This window comes from Molothrus ater, chromosome 1 (assembly GCF_012460135.2).
Source record: "Molothrus ater isolate BHLD 08-10-18 breed brown headed cowbird chromosome 1, BPBGC_Mater_1.1, whole genome shotgun sequence".
Taxonomy (NCBI): domain Eukaryota; kingdom Metazoa; phylum Chordata; class Aves; order Passeriformes; family Icteridae; genus Molothrus; species Molothrus ater.
Genome location: NC_050478.2, coordinates 140,021,478 through 140,040,802, shown reverse-complemented (window position 1 = coordinate 140,040,802; position 19,325 = coordinate 140,021,478). Strand labels below are relative to the sequence as shown.

The 19,325-nt window shown below is 38.2% G+C and overlaps 1 protein-coding gene across 1 annotated transcript; it reads left to right on the top strand.

The window, feature by feature from the left end:
* The first annotated feature begins 189 nt into the window (after positions 1-189).
* Positions 190-18,633, top strand: EBAG9 (estrogen receptor binding site associated antigen 9). Its single transcript, XM_036404374.2, has 8 exons — positions 190-275; positions 6,094-6,269; positions 7,187-7,284; positions 10,672-10,750; positions 10,976-11,134; positions 13,065-13,172; positions 14,193-14,284; positions 18,104-18,633. The coding sequence occupies exons 3-8, from the start codon at positions 7,202-7,204 to the stop codon at positions 18,222-18,224; spliced, it is 642 nt and encodes a 213-aa protein (XP_036260267.1). The 5' UTR covers positions 190-275; positions 6,094-6,269; positions 7,187-7,201; the 3' UTR covers positions 18,225-18,633.
* The last annotated feature ends 692 nt before the right edge of the window (positions 18,634-19,325 follow it).

Sequence of the window (19,325 nt, the reverse complement as noted above, 5' to 3'; positions counted from 1 at the left end):
GGGCGCGGGCAGCCCGGCACGGCTGTGCCCCAGGCGCTCGGACGGCCCGGGGCGCCCGCGGCCCGAGCGGCGCTGCCGGAGCGGAGCGCACGGGAGGCGGTGTGGCCGGAAGGGGCGGGCGTGTTTCCGGGTGACGGGGCCGAGATGGCGGCGCGCGAGGTGGCGGCGGAGCAGCGCGGGCCGGCTCTGGATGAGGGGCGGCCGCAGGCTGCGGGAGCGGCCGCCTCGGCCCCTGGAGCCCCGCGACCCCTGGCGAGGCCTCCCCCCCGGGGCAGGTGAGCGGGAAGGGTCGGTTCCTACGCTGCCGAGTGCCGCTTCCGCCTTGCTGGGCAGGGGCCCGGTCTCGGCGCCTTCCCTCCCGGGGCAGAGCTGCCCGCGCGGTTGTCCCGCAGCAGCGCCGCCGCCCCGCTCTGCCCTGTGCTCGGGGCGCCCCGGCCCCGCGGGCCTCGCCCAGCGGCGGGCTGCCTGGCCGGCCCGGGAGCGCCAGGCCCGCGGCCTCTGCCCGACCGGTGGGGCCTCTTCCGGGCGAAGTGGGGGGATCTCATGAGCTACGAAGAACATGATGTGGTAGACAGGCAGCGTTTGGGAACTGAGCGGCTTCGCACCCTGTGGGAAAGGGCGAGGGTGCGCAGCCTGTCAGAACTCGTGGTGGGACAGCATTGCTTGGGGCTACCTACTGTTTACTCTGACGAGCAAATTTAATAATACAAAGAGTGAAAATTCCTTAGCATGCTTTTAAATACTTCAGAATCTCTATCAACTCACAGAAAAATTAAGTGCTACTATTTGGTTTCAGTGCTGTCTCTAATAATATTCAAGACTCGGCTGGTCAGTAGAATGGTAGGGCACTGCTATTTGGTCATAAATTCACAGTGTAAGTGCCTGAGTTGCATCTCTAATGAAAAATGGCACAGCTTGCTGCTTTATAGCTCTGTGGAGCTATATTTCTGGGGAGCTTTATTTCTGTGGAAATACACATGTGCACTGCAGAGACTTCTTTAGACCGTCTTGTAGTGTCGTTTGTAAATAGCTGGTACTCGTCAAGACAAGCATGGCAAGATGATTTTGTAGTAGTAACAATGAGTGTGTTAATTTGTTGTTTCTGGCATTGCACGTAGTTACAGAAAATTTAGGTCCAGGATGGCAATAAGGAGTGGAACAGAACTGGGGTCTCTTAAACTCTGGTTCTGTGTCTGAGAACTTCAGTTTTGTGAAGTGAGTTACGTGAATTAGGGCATTATGTAAAAGACTTGTTGCAAAGTTATGAAGTGAATGAAGTTATAGTGTGGTCTCACAATATTGTGGCTACCTCAAGCTGTGTTCTGTATGCTGGTTTTCACAAGGCAGTGGCATATAGAGGTAAGGAATTGTCAAAGAATAATGGTAGACATAAACTTTCTATCTTAACTAATATTGCCTTGAAGAGTAGAATTTATTGTAATTCAATACATAAAGCTTCAGGAGTTCACATTAGTGAGGTTGTAGCTATATTCAGTTTCTTGGAGAGGAAGGGGTGAGATGTGGTGGTATTACTGCAGAAGTTTTATGACTCTGGGACTAACACGTTTAAAAAAGAGTTGAAACCCTGTGTGTTGTATATCAGAGTATTTAGTGTCTAGAAATAACTCAGGAATTGCCAGCAGTCACCAACTTTTGCTGCCTTTATTTAGAGAGACAGACATTCTGTCTTAACTTTTGGTATCTTTTGCAGCTTTCAATAGTATCTCTTTCTGGATTTGAGTGTCTTGGATGACTTTATTCTGCCTATGATTAATGTGAGTGAGATGTCTTCTGTCCCAGCCACTTCAACTGCCTAGTTAGGGTATTTGCACTGAAAGTTGGAACACTAGTGTTGAAACTACAGTACCTTTACAAACATCCCACAATCACTTACCTACAAATAGATAGAGGAGATGCCTCCTGAGCTTCCCTTTTCATTCTGCTTCTCTCCCTAATGCCATAATAGCATGGCTTTAGGGTTCAGTCATGCTGCTACTTAATTTATCTATTTATCAAACTCAGTGGTCAAGACAGGATTTTTTTTCCCTCCACACATGTGTTCCCAATATTGTTTCTGTGTAAAGTGATGAAAGAACCAAGAGACCAAACAAATCAACCAAAGAGAGCAGTGGAACCTCTGAGTAGGCTACAGAGTGATGGTTGCTGTCTTTGAAATGCAGGAAGTGCTGGTTTTGTCTTTCAGTACCTGATTGAAAGCAGTTCTTGAATCATTGCATTGTCTTTCTAAAATTTAAAGTGTCTTTATACATCTTGTAACATGCATGATTTGGAGGAGGGTTTATGTGTTTGAAAACAGGTTTTTTATCTCTATCTACTAATCTTAATAAAATTCCATCTCCCTACAAACCTACTTCTGATCTCTGATGTGGCCATTCTACCAGAACTTCATACAGGATCCCCTTTTAAAAAATTCTCTCCTTACCACTGAAACTTTGCTAGGGTATTGTCAGCTGTTCTAGTAACAACACAAAAGCACTACTGAACCAGTATGGATTTTTGGTGCTAACAAATGTAAACACTCAAGGCCATGTTAGTCTTTAGTACTAGGAAATGAACAACTTGTTTTGCTTTAGGAGGGTGGAGCGTTTTTGATATCTCCTTAGGTAAATTGGAGGAGAGCCTTTCAGTTTCAGACAAGTTATTTTAAGCATCATCGTCTGGTTATTTATCTGGCTGTGGGCTAAAATCACTGATTCCAAGGTGTGTTCGTGTTTACATTCCAGAGTTACAAGTGAGCTGATACGAAAGAAAGCTGATGTGGCAGTAAAAGATGAGTTCTCTAGGAGGAAACAAGTTTCTGAAATAATTTTAGTGCCCCAAAGTGACTTTATTTTAGAATTGCCTCTGTCTGTAGAAATCCTGTTTAAGTGGTATTTGTGTGTACAGTTAGATATGAAAGAGGAAGTGTTTCTCCAGGTGCCAGTGTGCTTATTGTACAGTGATAAACAGTTACTGCACCATAGTTGATTAACCAGTCCACCTGAGGGTGGACTATGCTGGCTACATTCAGTGAAGTTAGAGGTGCCAGGAGTTCTAATGAGGCCGCTGTTGCAAGCTGTAAGCGAAGTAAAAATGTTCAATAAAATTCTGAACTTTGCCTCCCTTCATTCTGTTTCCTTTATGGGTCCCTATAATGTTTGAGTTTCCTCATTCTTCTGACTTGGTTCTAAAATGTATAACATCTCGTGGCTGTTGTCTTTTAGTCTTTTCTGGGCTCATGTTCCATGTGAACACCTGTTGTGACTTTTTACCAGTGGAAGACAGTATGAGATGCACAAGTCAAACTCCAGCTAAATTTGGTGTCTGTTACAGAATTGCTGAGTTGACCATGAGTATTAAATTGATTAGGATTCATGTCTTGATTTATTTGCTTTTTTATATCTGTTGTAATGGAAGTTCAGTTGACCCTAAGTCTCATAAATGTAACAAAGCAATTCCAGTAGTGGGAGAAGGAAATCTATCCTGTTTTATAAATGGAAAGTGGAGGCATGAGGTGTGATACACAGAAGGATGTATCAGGCTGGCAGACAACCCTTACCAGATTTTCTGAATTTTAATCCAGTATTTCACATTTGCCTCTATCTGTTAAGAAATGTTTTAGGATTCTTGATGTAGCACTGCAACTTTGTGTTATGTGTCTGTCATCCTGTGTTATAATTGATTGTTGATACACTTATGGTTCCTTTTGGGATTGTTTATCAAGGAAAGGCTTAAGAAAAGAAAGACTGTTGTGGCCTGCCATTTAGCATTACACTGTTCAGTATTTTTCCCAGGAGAGAGAGAAGGTATATGGCTGTGCTTCTTTCCAATGACTGAGAAAGATGGACAAGAAGAGGATGAAAAAGTTTTTTCAGTTCAGTTTAGTATAATGGTATTGTGTGAATTAAGTTTGTGGTGAACTGAGGAAAATTTGGGTTCTGTGTACATCTGTATTCATCCAACTACTTCCAAATATAAAATGGTTTACCTTGAGAAATTTAATTAACATAAAAAAACTACCAAGCACAAAAGAACCCAATCCCAAAAGGCACCAAACAAAACTCAAAACCTTTAGCACACCTTTAACTTTTCAGGTAGTGCTGTTTTTGGAGCAACAATGCTCACATTTCAAGTGCTGTTTCAGACAAAGGGGAAAATGTTTGACTTTTCCTTACCTTGGGACAATAATTGGTTCAAGATTGTGTTTTAAATTAATTTATAAAAAATAATAATAATTAAATAAATACATACATCTGGCTTCATATCATAAATAGCAGTATAAAAAGCAGATACATTGAGGAAAGTTCTTTTTAAAGGTAAATGATTGCTAGCACTACTATGGCTGGCCGATAGCATATTGTTGACAAAACTCTGGTTGTGCATCTGACAGTTTGTAGTGTAGGGAGCTTAACTGGGAAGACTGCAAACAGTGCTCAGAAAAGAGGTGGGCAAAACAGTACTTATGATCTTAAATCACAAACACTAAGGTTGGAAGAGACCTCCAAGGTCCTCAAGTCCAGCCTTTGAAGGGCGTAGTTCTAGCTCAGCTGAAATGAAATCTCTATCACAAATATGTTAACTGGCCATGTGTCTCATTGTAACTCTGAAATCTTTGCCTGACACATGGAAAGTGAAGAAATGCAAGTTATCTGATTGTCATGGGCATAATGATAGATGTTGAACTCTGTCAAATGGGCGTACTGGTGATACTGGAAATACAGTCATTCTTACATGGGAATGACCTGGGAAATGGATTAACTTTTGGTGATTAGTTCTTGTGGACTTCACAAGTCCACTGACTCTGCAAGCCAGAGTTCTTGTGGATTATGCTTTTTTTCAATTGTTTAACTTTATATTGAAAACTCAATACAGTATACAATTCAATGTATGAAAAAATGGTGAGTTGAAAACTGGGTTAATTTATATGTACACATATAAATATATGTATTGGTAACTGAAACACTTGAACATTGTTTTGGTTTTAGTTTTTTTTGTTCTAGTTTTAGTTTTCTGGTTTGAGTAATCTTCCTAGTTCCTTGACTTTAGGCATAAATAATACTGAGTCTGCAAAGGTTTTTGGTGGCTTCCTAAAACAATCTTCTCAGTCAGTAGTTAGGAGTTTTTTAAATTTAGGGTCTGTCTGTACTGTCCAGTGTAGCAGTTAGATAGGCTGAATGAGGAAAAGAGCTTTACTCTTGCTAATATTGAGTACTGTTCTGCTCCTTCCCTCCTGCCCCCCAAGCTGATGAAAGAATGAATTCTGGTAGAGTGGAGTGAGCTTCTAAACATGCTTTCTTTCAGAAAAGATGTACCTTTATAATAATTTCAGCAGGTCACATGCTATTCATGCCTCACATCCCAGGCAGATAACTTCTAGCTGCCTTTCCTAAAAATAACATTTTCTTTCACCAATTCAGTGTTAGTTTGCAATAATTTCTACCTTTAGGATAGAGAACTTTCCATCCCATTACTGTTCACTCTTTCACTAACTTCCATTATTTCCTAATCATTCAAATTATTGACTGATGCATTCTTCTGTAACCTACATATTATTAACATTGCTCATACTAAAAGGTAAGGAAGTGCTTGAGCATAATATGAAATAATGGTCCAGTCTTTTAAACTAAAAGCTAAATATATCGGACAATGTCTGTTCTTGCTTCTTTGTGGGAACTAACTGCTTTCTAATTCTGTTAGATAAAGAGCCAATCCAACCTTGTATAAAGTTCTCTACATTTTTAAGCCTCCCATGAAATGAAATACGATAACACAAATATTGAAGTAGAGGTGATAGGTGTCCTATGAAGCCTTTCTCCTGAGCTACAGCTTGGTAGTGCAGTCTGTAATTTGTTGGTTACTACTAACTTAAGCCTTTCATTTTGTAGTAAAAGGGCCTGTTTATCAGCTCCCATATGATTTTTCAGTAGCAGAAAGTCCTGTCCTGAACTACATGTAAAGCACTATTTCCAGTACTATATTTCTACAGTGTTTAATAATAGTTATGTTATCTAGCAAATGAGCACCAATAAAAATACATCTATGCTCCTTGAAGCTCACAAATCCCATTGTGTACCTTTTTAATAAAATCCTCAGGACAGTATTGGAGCAGCCTACCTAATGATCCACCTTCCTGACTCTTCCTAACTTAAAGCCTGGAATATAAAAAGTGATTTAAATGCCATAGCATATTTGAAATCAAGCTGTCCTTCCATGGAATACTCATGGCCTGAGGAAAATGTCACAGGGCTGCCTTCTCTTCTCACCAGAAGGTATGTTAAACTTGCCACAGAATATGTTGTTACAAGTGTAGATGTTTATAATGCAAAGCTATTTCTGAAGCCTAACCTCTTATTCTTTACTCTGAAATGTTCACCTGTAGGAGAGAAAAGAGATACTTGAATTCCAGCAGATTTTTCTGAGTCAGTCTGTAGCTATTCAAGGTGGTATGTTGGAATGATGTGATGTGATAAATATAAATTCTCTAGATTATCAAATTGTCACTGAAAAAATAGCTACAAACAGGAGTGGCTTCAGCCAAAGATGAATTTTTTCTTTTCTGTGTTTGCTATCATGATCCTGTCAGGCAGAGAAATATCAGTAGCTCTGTGGGTTAGCTGGTGCAGTAGTTCACACAGGATGAACACTCTTTTTTTGATGATGATTTTTCAGTGAGACTAGTTCTAAAATAAGCAGTGTTCTCATCATACATTTCCATCAAAATGGAAGGTAAATTTAAACAGCTAATTTTGGAATTTCACCTAATGACTAAATCTATAATTTGTATATGCTTGATATGCTCAAGCAAGCAAGAGCTTCTCTCTGATCAGTACTCTGTTTTGCATTGCCACTGTTCAGTGCCACTGGTAGTGTCTGAAACAGATCAGCTGCACAGGCACTGCAGATGGTTGCCTACGCTTCCCCTTTAGGAGTGTCTTTAACTTTGACTCTACCTGTGACTTTGTGCTGTTTCTTTAAAGGTCATATGTATTAGATACTTGTATTACTTACATCAGTGAAATATCCTGATAGTAGGCAGCTAACATCTTTGCCCCGAGTACCTGCTCTCTTTCCTTGCATTAATACAGTTTCACTGACTGCTCCTAGCTTAGTAGCAGCTAAGGCAATTGGCTTTAAGTACTGTATAAAGTTGTATAATCCTCTGCATCTAACTTTTTTTCTTTTGCAGGAAGGGTTTCTTACCATGGCCATAACACAGTTTCGACTCTTTAAAGTCTGTACTTGCCTGGCAGCAGTGCTTTCTTTCATTAAAAAGTTAATATGCAGGTAAACAAGTCTTATTTAATTTGGTTACCTTTTTTTTTCAGTTTTTGAATTACAGGGTTTTACACTTCTGCCCTTCCCCCAGCACCCAGCCACCACTTTTACCAGCTCTGATTTTACTAATTGCAAAACAGTCAATACAGATGAAAACTAAATCAAGTGAATTCTTTCATTTGCTATTTGTTCAGAGTTCCAAAAGTCTGTGTAGTGTATTTGTGAGTGTATTTTGTTGTATGGTAGCTGAATAAGGTTTTGTAAACAGCTATGACAGAGTTTTAAAATGGCTTTTAAAAGTATTCCATGTCAAACTTGAAGAAAAGCTGTGCTACACATTTTTGGAAAGTACTTAGCAAGGGATACTTTGTGTTTCAAGAGATTCTGTTAATGGGAGCATCCACTTTGTCATCAGTCAGTCGGCTGTCATTACTAATGTAGGCAATTCTCATCCTGTTTGTCAAAAACAGTTGCCTGAGACTTCACATTCTTCTGCCTATTGAAGATTCTTTCAGAACTTTGGAGGACCGTGATTGAAGTTCAAGGGAACGGCTTTTTTTTTCTTTTTAATGATGAAGAATGGTTTTTTTTTTACACTCTTTTAAGTCATATGTGGTGTTCTTTTGAGTTGCAGACTCATGAATGCTGCAGTGTAGTACTTTGAAGCAATCTAAAAATCCCCAAGAGTTAATGTGGAGTAGTAGAGTTCAATGATAAAGTAGTAGAGTACCTGAGGCGATTCTTGGCACTGTGCTGTCATATGAACTGCTGCGCTTCCTGCCACTTCTGCAGCATGTTGTTTACATAAACAAATACCAATCTAGAGAAATGTATTCTCTTTTTTTGTATGATGACAACTACTTTCCCAGTGAGGATTAAAGTGCATGCAGAATATGTGGTAGACACAAAATAACTGTTTATTTCCTCTTCACCTTTACTTATTCCAAGAACAAGAGGAAGCTCTTGAGTTGTTGGTAAATTCACTTACAGATATAGTGAAGCATTAAAAAGATACATTTTAATGCTGCATACAATTATATACATGTCAACCTTAGTTCTGTGATTTGAATTCCAAATTAAATTAGGAATACTTGCTGTTCAGATGCTGAAAGAAGTCAAAACAGAGTTGATCATAACTTCTGTATTATGTGGATCCTTCATTTCTCTAATTATATTTTTTATAGCAGATAATTGTTTTCTAAGTGTAGTGACAGTATTTTCATTCTTTTTTCCAACTTCTAAATGACATATTACCTTGAAATGAACAGCTGAGAAACTGTTTCAGAGTACATTAAGTAGAAAACCCTTTATTTGCTTAATAACAATTAGATGAAGAAATGAAAATTAAGTCTTTCACATAAGCAAGTCACTGGATCACATTAATTCAGACCACTAACTACAGATGTTTCTTCTGTTCACTGTCATCAGCAAAGTGTAGTTTGATAAATTTTGTTTTCCTGTAATGCACCCCTCGATACAACTATGCCTAATTATCAGCAAAAGTGATTTAATTAAATGTGCATTTTAATTCAATGGATATGAGCTAGACTTACTTAGATTACATAGTTTACATTAGGTTTTCATTTGAACAAGTGCCTGTAGAGATTGTGCAACTTTTTAGGCAGCATAGAGCTTACAAATAGTACTAGTCCTTTCTTTAGTTCAAGCTCTTCTTGATAAACAACAGACTGCCTGAATCCATTTTTCAGGAAATAAAATGTGTAAGTATAAGAAGACATGAAACTTCCTTCCGTTTAAAATCTCTAATTATCTCCAACTGAGAAATCTGAATACTACTTATTAGTAAGGAGAAACAAATCCAGTCATTTTTGAGGCATTTGGCATTCAGAGCAGTGATCAGTATTTAATGGTGGCTGTGGAGCAGCTGTTCCTATAAGCATCTTGTTCCCTTCCTAGAGGAAGTGGAGATCTGTAGCCTTCCTTGGTGCTGCTCTGTGTACTATATTCATTCTGATGTTGTGTGACAAAAGCTCTTTCCTCCTACTCCAGCCCTGTTACCATTTTGACTTGATTAATGTTGTTACCAGCCACTTGCTTGTCTCATAAATCATATAGAGAAAGTCAGTGCAGAAGTGATGGCTTGTAATAGTATTAAATGTAAATAGTATTAAGGATGTGTATGCTGTAGAGGTCTGAAGGAGGTTGTTTCCAAGCTTGGATTTCCTTTAGAGATGTCAAGTAAATCTTGTCAACCAGAAGCTCTCTAATGTGTTTGAGGGAACAGTGTTTTCACTTTCCTTTACCCCTAAAATCTGTTGCTTTTCAAACTTGAAGGAACAGTTTATAAAGCGAGTAGAGTTAATTATATAAAACTTGAAAATTTGATTATAGCACCTGCCCTTGTCTAAGGAGGAATATTGGTCTAGAGTAGAAAAAATATATCTAGTCACTCACCAGCATATAGTAGAGGTCATATTACAAGCAATTCAGCTAGTCAGTTGGTAGTATGTTCTCTAATACTAAAACTAATGGATAGAAACTAGAAATTGAAGTTTCCCAGTTTATTCTCATCAGTAAGAAAAAAACATTAAATTTCCCAAGCTACATATGGTCAGTTTCATGACTGCTTTGCTATAGAACCTTACATTCTTTGTGGAAAACATAAAGAATTGCATTCTGTTGTGTTGTAAGGTGTAAAAATAAAATGAATGTCAGCTAAGAATATTTTAATTATTCTGATCTTTGTACGTCATGAAGTAGATATCTAGATAATTTATTTGCAATGCATTAGTGTTGTTTTCAATCAAAATTATTTTATATGGTTGCTGAAATGCATTGAAATGGTATTCTTTAAGTAGAAGCATGAATTGAATTAAAGCTATTAACTTGCATAATCTTGTATTACCTCTGTTTAGACTTTGAAGAAAAAAGAGCTTCAGAGGGGCTTCAAATCAAGCAGCTCAGAAAGCTATTTGTTAGACACAGCTTAAAATTTAAGACAAATAGAAAAAATTCTCATTTTACAGTAGAAATGTTTCTTTCACAAATACAGATTGTTATTGCTTGCTTCATAAGCACTGACAGTCCAAAAATTGTGACTAAATTATGCAGATGAGTTAGCCCATTTTTAGCCCATTTTCAGCCCATTTTTAGCCCATTTTCTATTTTTTAGAAGTATTTCTCCTCTATTTCACTGCAATTAGAAAAGTAAATTGCACTTTGATATTCTTGTGAAAACAACTTTCAATTCATGATGAAATTCCTTTGCTTAGCAGACTTTTAGTGACAGTAGTTAATACAAAGGTAATGGAAGCACTGAATGTTTTAGCCATGACTGTTTTCAGTAGTGCTGTTCTCAGACTTCCTTTTTTGTTTTTTTTTAAACTTAGTGCTCATGTTTTCAGAGCTTGGAGGAATCCTACATTTTTTTTTCAGGTCTGGAAGAGGGCGAAAGTTAAGTGGAGACCAAATAACTTTGCCAACCACAGTGGATTATTCATCTGTTCCTAAGCAGGTAATTGTTAAAGTGGTAGGTGACTTAATCCCGTAACAGGGTGATTATAGAAGTCCTACAATATTGGATTGGTATATATCCAAGAAATATATCTTATAATGTGATATATGTGAAAGATACAATAATAATATGTGATACAGTATTAAGTATATATCTTAGCAAGTTATAAAAATACAAGATTTTACCTGCAGATAATATTAATTTGTACCATATTCTTATATTCAGCCTGAAGTAGAAGACTGGTCTTCATGGGATGAAGATGCACCTACAAGTGTGAAGATTGAAGGTGGCAATGGTAATGTGGCTGCTCAGCAAAATTCTTTGGAACAAATGGAACCTGATTATTTCAAAGATATGGCACCAACTATAAGAAAAACTCAAAAAGTAAGTATTACATTTTCAACTATACTTATGGAGGGTTTTCCTTGCTTTAAAATAAAACCAAGTAAATTGGCAACTTACAGAAGGTGCTGTTGGTAAATGAGAATAGATGTTGGTGTGTAGTTTATCATGTTTAATGTTAAGACCTTTGAGATCTTAACAATTGTGATGCTATCAGATGTTTACATATTTAGTCTTCATGTTATTGGAAACTTATGAATAATTTAATACTCTAAAAGTTCTTGGAAGTATAATGTGAGAACTCTCTAGTCATTTGTGCTCATATCCTTATTTGAACAAAGACGTTGAATGTCTTGCTCTATTGAAGTCTGAGGGAGCAGCCCTGCTGTTTCAGAAAACAATGGTTAATTGTTTCACCAAGTTATATTGGGGAGGCTGGAATTAGAGAACTGATATTTCAAAATAGCTTGTTCTTCAAATATCCATTTTAACTGTGGAGACAAGACAGGAGGGCATCTCTACAGGAGCATCAAGGTTGTAAATAAATGCTGATTAAAATCTGGTGATTGCAGGTTTTGTTTCTATTTGTGAATCTTTCAGCTGGGTACTTGCAGGTCTTTGAGTCAATTGGGAAAACCTCACAAGTACTGGAATAGGTTACCAGAGAACTTGTGCAGCCTCCATCTCTAGAAGTTTTTAAGCCCCACGTGGAAAAGCCCTGAGTACTTTCATCAGCCTTAAAGTGACAGTGGTTTGAGGAGGAGATTGGATTACAAACCTCCTGAGGCCCCTTCAAACCTGAATCTTCCTGTGGTCCTATAAACAGGAGGTGATCCTGGTGTCAGCTTTCTGTACATTCAGAATCTGCAGTATCTTGTGGACTAAATTCTTCTAAGGATTTTGATGTCCCAAAATCTGAGGAGTAGAAGAGAGCTAGGGAGAGGTAGATTTCTTCTTTATATCTACTGACATTTTTTTTGTCTCATAGAATGCGCTTCAGGTTCAGAACAAAACTGAGGAAGAGTCCATGCTAAACACTGGGTTTATATTAAATATCTCTCTAGGGATGACTGCAGGCACTGTAAAGAACATCCCTGTTAACTTGGCCAAATTAACACCATTCAGTATGAATTTGTGTTTATTTCCACTGAATGTCTCAATATAAAGCCTGAGATTTGAGGTACAGTCTGCTCATGTTGTCGCTCATCTATACTGATCTATTTGGAAATAGAACATCAGTCAAATAACAGTTTGTCATTGCTCAATAAGACAATAAGATTGTCTAGTCCTGCTTCCTTTCTTGGATTGATACAAGCATACAGGCAGTGGAACTGTGGATCTGCCCCATTGGGAAGCAGAAGAGGCTCGAAGTAGGCTAAACAAAGTTTCTGACTTGTGGTCAAGACAAGTGAAAAGGATATGTGATCTTGGCAACTCTTTTGGGAAAAGCACTACTTTTCAGCCAAACCAGTACAGAGCTTACTAGTTAATGTTGACAGAAAATTTGCAGCTATTGAAACTGCGCAGATACTGGAGTATGTGAGAGAGCTGACATTACAGTGCAGTACAACTGTGCAGACAGCACTGTCCTCAAAAGTAGTACTTTAAAGTGACCTGTCACAGAAGCAGGATTTCTCCCAGCAATATATCACATAATTGATAGCTTTTATGAGTACTGGGAGATGTGGCTGTTTGATTTGTGATTCTTTGTGCCCATTCTCTGTCTTGATACAGTCACAGGTTTCTATGTGACTAAAGAATATGCTAGTGGGGGGAGGAGGAGTTCTTGTCTTTTGTATTTATCTTTCACTTACAAGTTCATTTTGCTGTGCTGCTTTAAGAACCTGTCCAGGCTTAAGACACAGTGAGGTGTGTAGCTGAACTTTCATGGGCACACAGTTATATGATCACAAAGGAATCTCTGCAGTGCTTTAATCTACCACTTTTTTGTTCCTTTTTTTGATATTTTCAGATAGTTATTAAAAAACGAGAGCCTTTAAATTTTGGGATTCCAGAGGGAAACACAGGATTCTCTAGCAGATTAGCAGCCACACAAGATATTCCTTTTATTCACCAATCTGTAAGTATGCTTTAAGTATTGATCTTGTATTTGTCAGTTAAATGATATTCTCTAGGGAAGGAATAGTCTGCCTAAGATGTTCATTGTGGGAAGTAATTGGAATAGTTGGGGATGCAAATTGTTTTAAAATTGAGTGAAGAATGAAGTAGTCCAATATGTTCTGCTGAGAAATTTGACAGATCAGTGATAAAAAGGTCAGAAGCTTCCATATACTTATGGGCTTGCAAATCTGCTAAAGCAATGAACTGTAAGTTTTGGATTTTACACAGTAAGTTACTAACAAAAGAGTAGAAGGCTTTTTTGAAAACCTCTAAGTTACCTTTGCTTTATTGTTTTGGACCCATTTTTACCCTTCTGTTTCTCCCTTCCTTTTTGTGTAGGGATTGTAATGTAGCAGCCTCCTAATTTTTACTCCTTATCCTTTGAAAAAATTGTCTAGTTGCCTAACGAACTGGCCAGTTAGCAGGAGATGCTCTCCCTCCCTTGCCCTCTGCCTTTTTTAACAGTGTTTCTCTTTTGATAAACATTGTGCACAAAAGGGTACAGGCAGGAAGCAGTACAGAATGGTCATACCACCTCCTTGCACTGTCCTTTATGAAAATAGTTCAGGAAAGGACTTTTAGTTAGTAAAAGTGTCACTCAGCTGATACTGGACATAAAAACAAGTGGATGTACGTGTTGGTTTGTCCATGCAACTGCCAGAAATCTTTTGCATTATCTACTCATTTAATCTGCTCAATCTATCTTCCTCTTGCTAAAAATGCACTCCACTATTTCCTTCCTGTCTTTGTCCAAAAAACCCCTTGACAACTGAAAAAACTCAGTATTATTATAGCAGGAAAAAAAGCATGGACCATAAGATGAGAAGCACTGCCATATCTCAAATATTTCTGTAAGTCTGAAGCATTAATGTTAAAAATACGTTAAGGAAACTTTGCTGTCATCCAGGAGCTACTCTGGCAGTCGCACACCAGTGTTTTATTTAATTTTCCATGTGCTTAGAAATTCTCTTTGTTTTAGCCTGAACTGGGAGACCTGGATACTTGGCAAGAAAATACAAATGCCTGGGAAGAAGAGGAAGATGCTGCTTGGCAGGCAGAAGAAGTTCTTAGGTAACTGAAATTAATATAACACTATGTAAAGTTTTCACATGTAAAAGAATCACATTTGTTTATTTGACACCTTCCTGGTAAGTGCCAAGAATTGTTAAACTCCTCTTAAGACAAATTATTTTTATGCATCTAATCTCTGTGTAACTAGTACTCACCAGAAGACATTTTGGATCTAATTAATTTAATAAATGAGATAGTAGAGGACATCTGAAAATCACTGGAACACTGGAACAACACATTAACACATGCACATGCAGGTGCTAAAAAAATGGCCCCCCACCAATCCCAACAATTTATTATGTTCAGATCACATTACTTGATTAGGTAAAATACCACTTGATGTCCTTATAAAAAGTATCACAACCATGAGCTTAAGGTAAAAATAGTTCAGGGTAGAAGGTGAAGTGATAAGTATGTTCTTGGAATCCCTGTAGGAGCTAGGCTTTTCTAATTTAACTAAACTAGCTGAACGTAAAATCAAAGTCTCACACAGAGTTAGTGTGAATGCTTCAGCCATTCAGTTTGTGTTCCTTTTTCCTTTCCTTTAAGGGGTATGGAGAGTAAAGAGATGCAAATTAAGTTTAAGTTAATCATACACAATGATTTGAACTGATAGTGACTTACAGTTGTATCAAACTTTATTGCTTGCTACATAGTCAGGTAACCAGCCTCAGATAGCTTTAGCTTCCTAGGCTGTTGTAATTCTACTAACTTAATTACAAGCACATGGCTTCTGTGGTCCACTAGTGAAATAAAGACATGATATAGTCAAAAATCATTCTAAGGAAAGTAGGTATTGTGGGGAAAAGAAGAGAGGAATCTGATCAAGTGTTTATTTTAATGTTTTGAAAAATTTATATTTTCAATCTGTGGAATAAGACAACAGGGAAGTTACCAGCTCATTTTCAATGTGCTAATCATAATTAGAATTTATTCAATTTATTATCTCTGTCAGTCTTGCTTTGCAACAGCTTAACATGTGAAAATAGTGTTGTAATGCAAATATTTTTGTAAACTTTATCTGGTATCGGTGTGTACATTCTGATCAAAACCTTGCTGGTTTTTTTTTTTAAACTTCATTACTGTTTCCGGTTTTGTACTGAAGTACAAGCTTTGTGATATGAAAGATGTGCTTTTGGGCTGTTTTGGTTCCATAGATAGTACTTTTTCCTGTAAAGAATATCAATAGACTCAGTAAGATCTTTAATAGCTATGGTGCAGTGAAAATACTCTTTTTTGTTTGTTTGTTTTTTTATGGAGAAATGAAAGTAAAGTAAATACAATGCAGCTACTTTTGCACCTGCAGACGCTGCATTGTATTTACTTAACCCTTGCCACATTCCATTACAGATGGTTTGTCATACGTGAATTAGCTATTAAATTACCTGGTGTATGTATATGCCAGTTTATTCTTGGAGTGTAAAATTTGTGCAGTGAATATTTCCAGGATGGACTAAGTTATATTGTTTGCCAACAGTCAGGTTCATGCTCTAGAATACTTAGGAAGAGCAATCTTTTACATGGTGATAGCAGTGGGGTTTCCCAAAAGCTTTAATTTTTCAAAGTGTCATGATACTTGGTTGAACCTATCCTAAAGATTTCAGCCTACCATCTTTACTGTTGAAAGAGTTCAACTCAAATGGTTACTTCTCATAGGATTTCTTTTTGGCCTCACTAAAATATCAAACTGCAGTTGTTATAGAAGGGATGTGTGTCTAAATACTTCCAGCAGATTAAATACGATTAGAACTCCAGATGTGTATGGCTTACCGCTTGTCCAGCTGTGGCTGGCTACCTCTATATACAGCTGGTCATTATGTGAGCTGTATCCCAGCTGGGTGAAGTAAAACCTTTGTTTTATTCATGACACAGAAATAACAATGTTTATCTGTAAATGAGTCAGGTCTTGGCTGATTTTTAGCGACATTGATAAAGAAATCCCGACTGGGTTTAATTTCTCTTGCAGTAGACATCACCGGTGTTTTTAACATCTGACATTTAACATAAAACTTAAGCAAAATATTTAACATAAAACTGGTCAGGCCTGACTCTGTTTTCAACAGAGTGTAGTAAGGAAGTGCTATGGAGTCTCTTCTTAATGATAGAAGTCTGCATCTTGATCTGCAAAATGATCCGAAGATCCTTTGGCCACTCTGGTGACTTAATGTGTAAGCGTAACACTTGAAAGAAGCTTGTATAATATTTCAGACTGCCAAATAGAGGACAGTCCTCTAATGTTCCAGAGTGTTAATGCTGACTGTACTCCAGTGGTGCTTTTGGAGAATGAAATGAGTGTGCAGAAAAAGTGAGGGTCTCCCTTAGCCTGCTGTGTCTGGTACCTGTGGGTGCTTAGTAAGACCAGAATAATTTTTGTGTAGCAATGGAATGTTGATTACTTATGCAGAAGTGGGCTGTGTCCTTCTAATTAGCAGTGAAGACTGTCCTGTGGCCTCTCTGGTGAGTTTATGTACAAGCATAACAGTTGAAATGAGCACATATAGTAAGTCAAATGCTCCCTGGAATTAAGGCATGCAGAAAGTGCTGAAGAGTAGGCTATCAGAGCATGAGAAGTTCCTGTAGTCTCTTTTTTCCCCATTTTCCACAGGTTCTAAGCTGGGATACACTGAAATTTTCCAGTCAGTGGTGAATTGGTATAGTGGATGAAAAACTGCATTTTCAGTTAACTTGAGTTAGTTGGAACTTAGTTTCATCTGCAAATTTTAGATCCCTATCTACAACTTCAGACTTAATATTACCAACGAAGTTTTCATCCCAGTGGAAGCAGTTGAACTCACACATTTTTAGTTTATAACAGCTACTTGTATTTTTGTTGGCCAGTTGCTGTGTCTGAGGCGAGTTGAAGGTCTCTCTCTGGGCAGAACTGAGTGCAGGTTCCTAGACTGTAGAGGGTGTGATGAAACCACTGCTGTGCACAGGAGCTCCATGTCCTGTGGGTCATCCTAGGGAAAGAAACAGGAGCTGCCACGATCCCTCCCTTCAGAACTGCTCGTGAACAGCAGCATTAATAACATGTGGCTTTTTGGAACTTTACTGTCTCTGTATATTGGCTGGTGAAGAAGCACAGTGCCTCTTCCTTTTTGCATCAGTTCAGATATGTGGGAAATATAAAAATCTGCCACTGTAATGTGGCAAATATTATTACTCTGCATATTGCTGGATTGACAGCTCTGTCAGCTGTCAGGTAAAATGTACAGTAACGGGTGACAAACTCAAAAATATCCCTAAACCAGCAAAAACTCAAAACTTTTGAGCTGCTGCTGAAAGTATTACATAGATTTTTAGTTTTTCCTCTAGGCCTTACAACTGTCATGTACTCTCACTGATTCATTTACTCTGAATCTTTGAGAAGCTAGTGGCTTTTAAATTGATGAATAATTGAACAAATATTACTGCCTAAAACTAGATTGGATTGGGTTGGATATTATGAAAAAGTTCTTCACCTGGAGTGTGATCACTGGAACAGGCTGGTCAGGGATGTGGTCACAGCACCAAGCCTGCCAGAATTATTTGAAGAATACTCTGAGGCATATGATGTGATTCATGGGGATGGTCCTGTGTAGGCCAGGAGTTGGACTTTGATGATCCTTGTGGGTTCCAACTCAGAATATTCTACAATTCTAGATTAATCCAAAAAAAGGACTTCAGCACAGTAAAAGAAGGACTGTTCTGAGCCTAATGACAATAGGCTGATGCTCTGTTTTTATTAGTTATAATAACCTATGTATTGACAGGAACTTAAGGTATGACCATGCTGAAAATTGTGTATTATTTAGCAATTCATGTTTTCTTTAATTACAGACAACAGAAGATAGCAGAAAGGGAAAAAAGAGCAGCAGAACAACAGCGAAAGAAAATGGAGAAAGAGGCACAAAGGCTAATGAAAAAGGAACAAAACAAAATTGGTGTAAAACTGTCCTAACAGAAGCCACACAGCAATGGCAGTGCCAGTGAAAAGAGAATTTCAGCTCCACAAGATACATATTGGTATTGATTTAACTATTTATAGGACTTCAACTCACTGCTTGGTTTCAATGCATTCTTCAGGTCATCTTGGAAGCCAGGATTTTCCCAAAATATCTTGAACTACTAGTACGTAGTTCTTAAAGAAGAAAAGCCCTACAGAAAATCATGCCTTGATGGAATGTTTCCTGCAATAGTTCTTTTCCAGCACCCTTCTTTGCAGCAAGTGATTGACAGGGATGTTGATTGAAAAACACTCTAAATGAACAGCTCAAGCCTAGAGAAAAGAATGTAAATATTGAGTGGTGAGAAGTCTACCTGTATTGTCTGTGCTTACCTGAAACATGTAATTAAACAGTTTTAAAGAACCTTTTGTTTCCTGCCTGATGAAAAAGTCTGCTTTTGCTCTTTTATGAAAGTATTTGTAAACACTTGAAAGTTCTCCATGGGAGATCATACTGTGTGGAAGAAAATAACTTATTATTGATGACCTGCAACTCCAAATGTGCTCCTGGTGGGTTATGCAGCTGAACACTGAAAGTGAATTTTTTGTCACTTTGTCACTTGCAGCTTCCTATGCTCCCATTTACACTTGACACTGCATTGACTGCCAGCAGGTGGCATCACTACACAGGAGTGGTGCAGCCTACAAAGGGTTGATGCGAATGTAAGGGAGCATCTTAGTAATTTACTTGTATTGGTAAATTTGTATTTCTAGCAGAAATTCTTATACTTACTAGAGATAGGGATCCTCACATCTTATAGTCGTTGCATAGTTAGTGTAATTGAGAAGAAAAATTGTGTCTTCTGCTAATAAAGCTAGTGTGAAAATTCTCAGTTCAGTTACAAGCAATTTTCAAACTCCATTTTTTGCACACTTTCTGTGTGTGTTTACTCTGTAATTCCCCTGGTGAAGCATGAATGGTATATGTGCAGTAGAAGGCAACAGTGCTTTAATGAAAAAGTTCAATGTCTGCTGGAAAGTGATGGGAGGGGGTTGGGGTCCAGGTGCTTCATCCAGCCCAATGCTTCAGTGAATGTTTTTTCCAGGTTCTGTTGT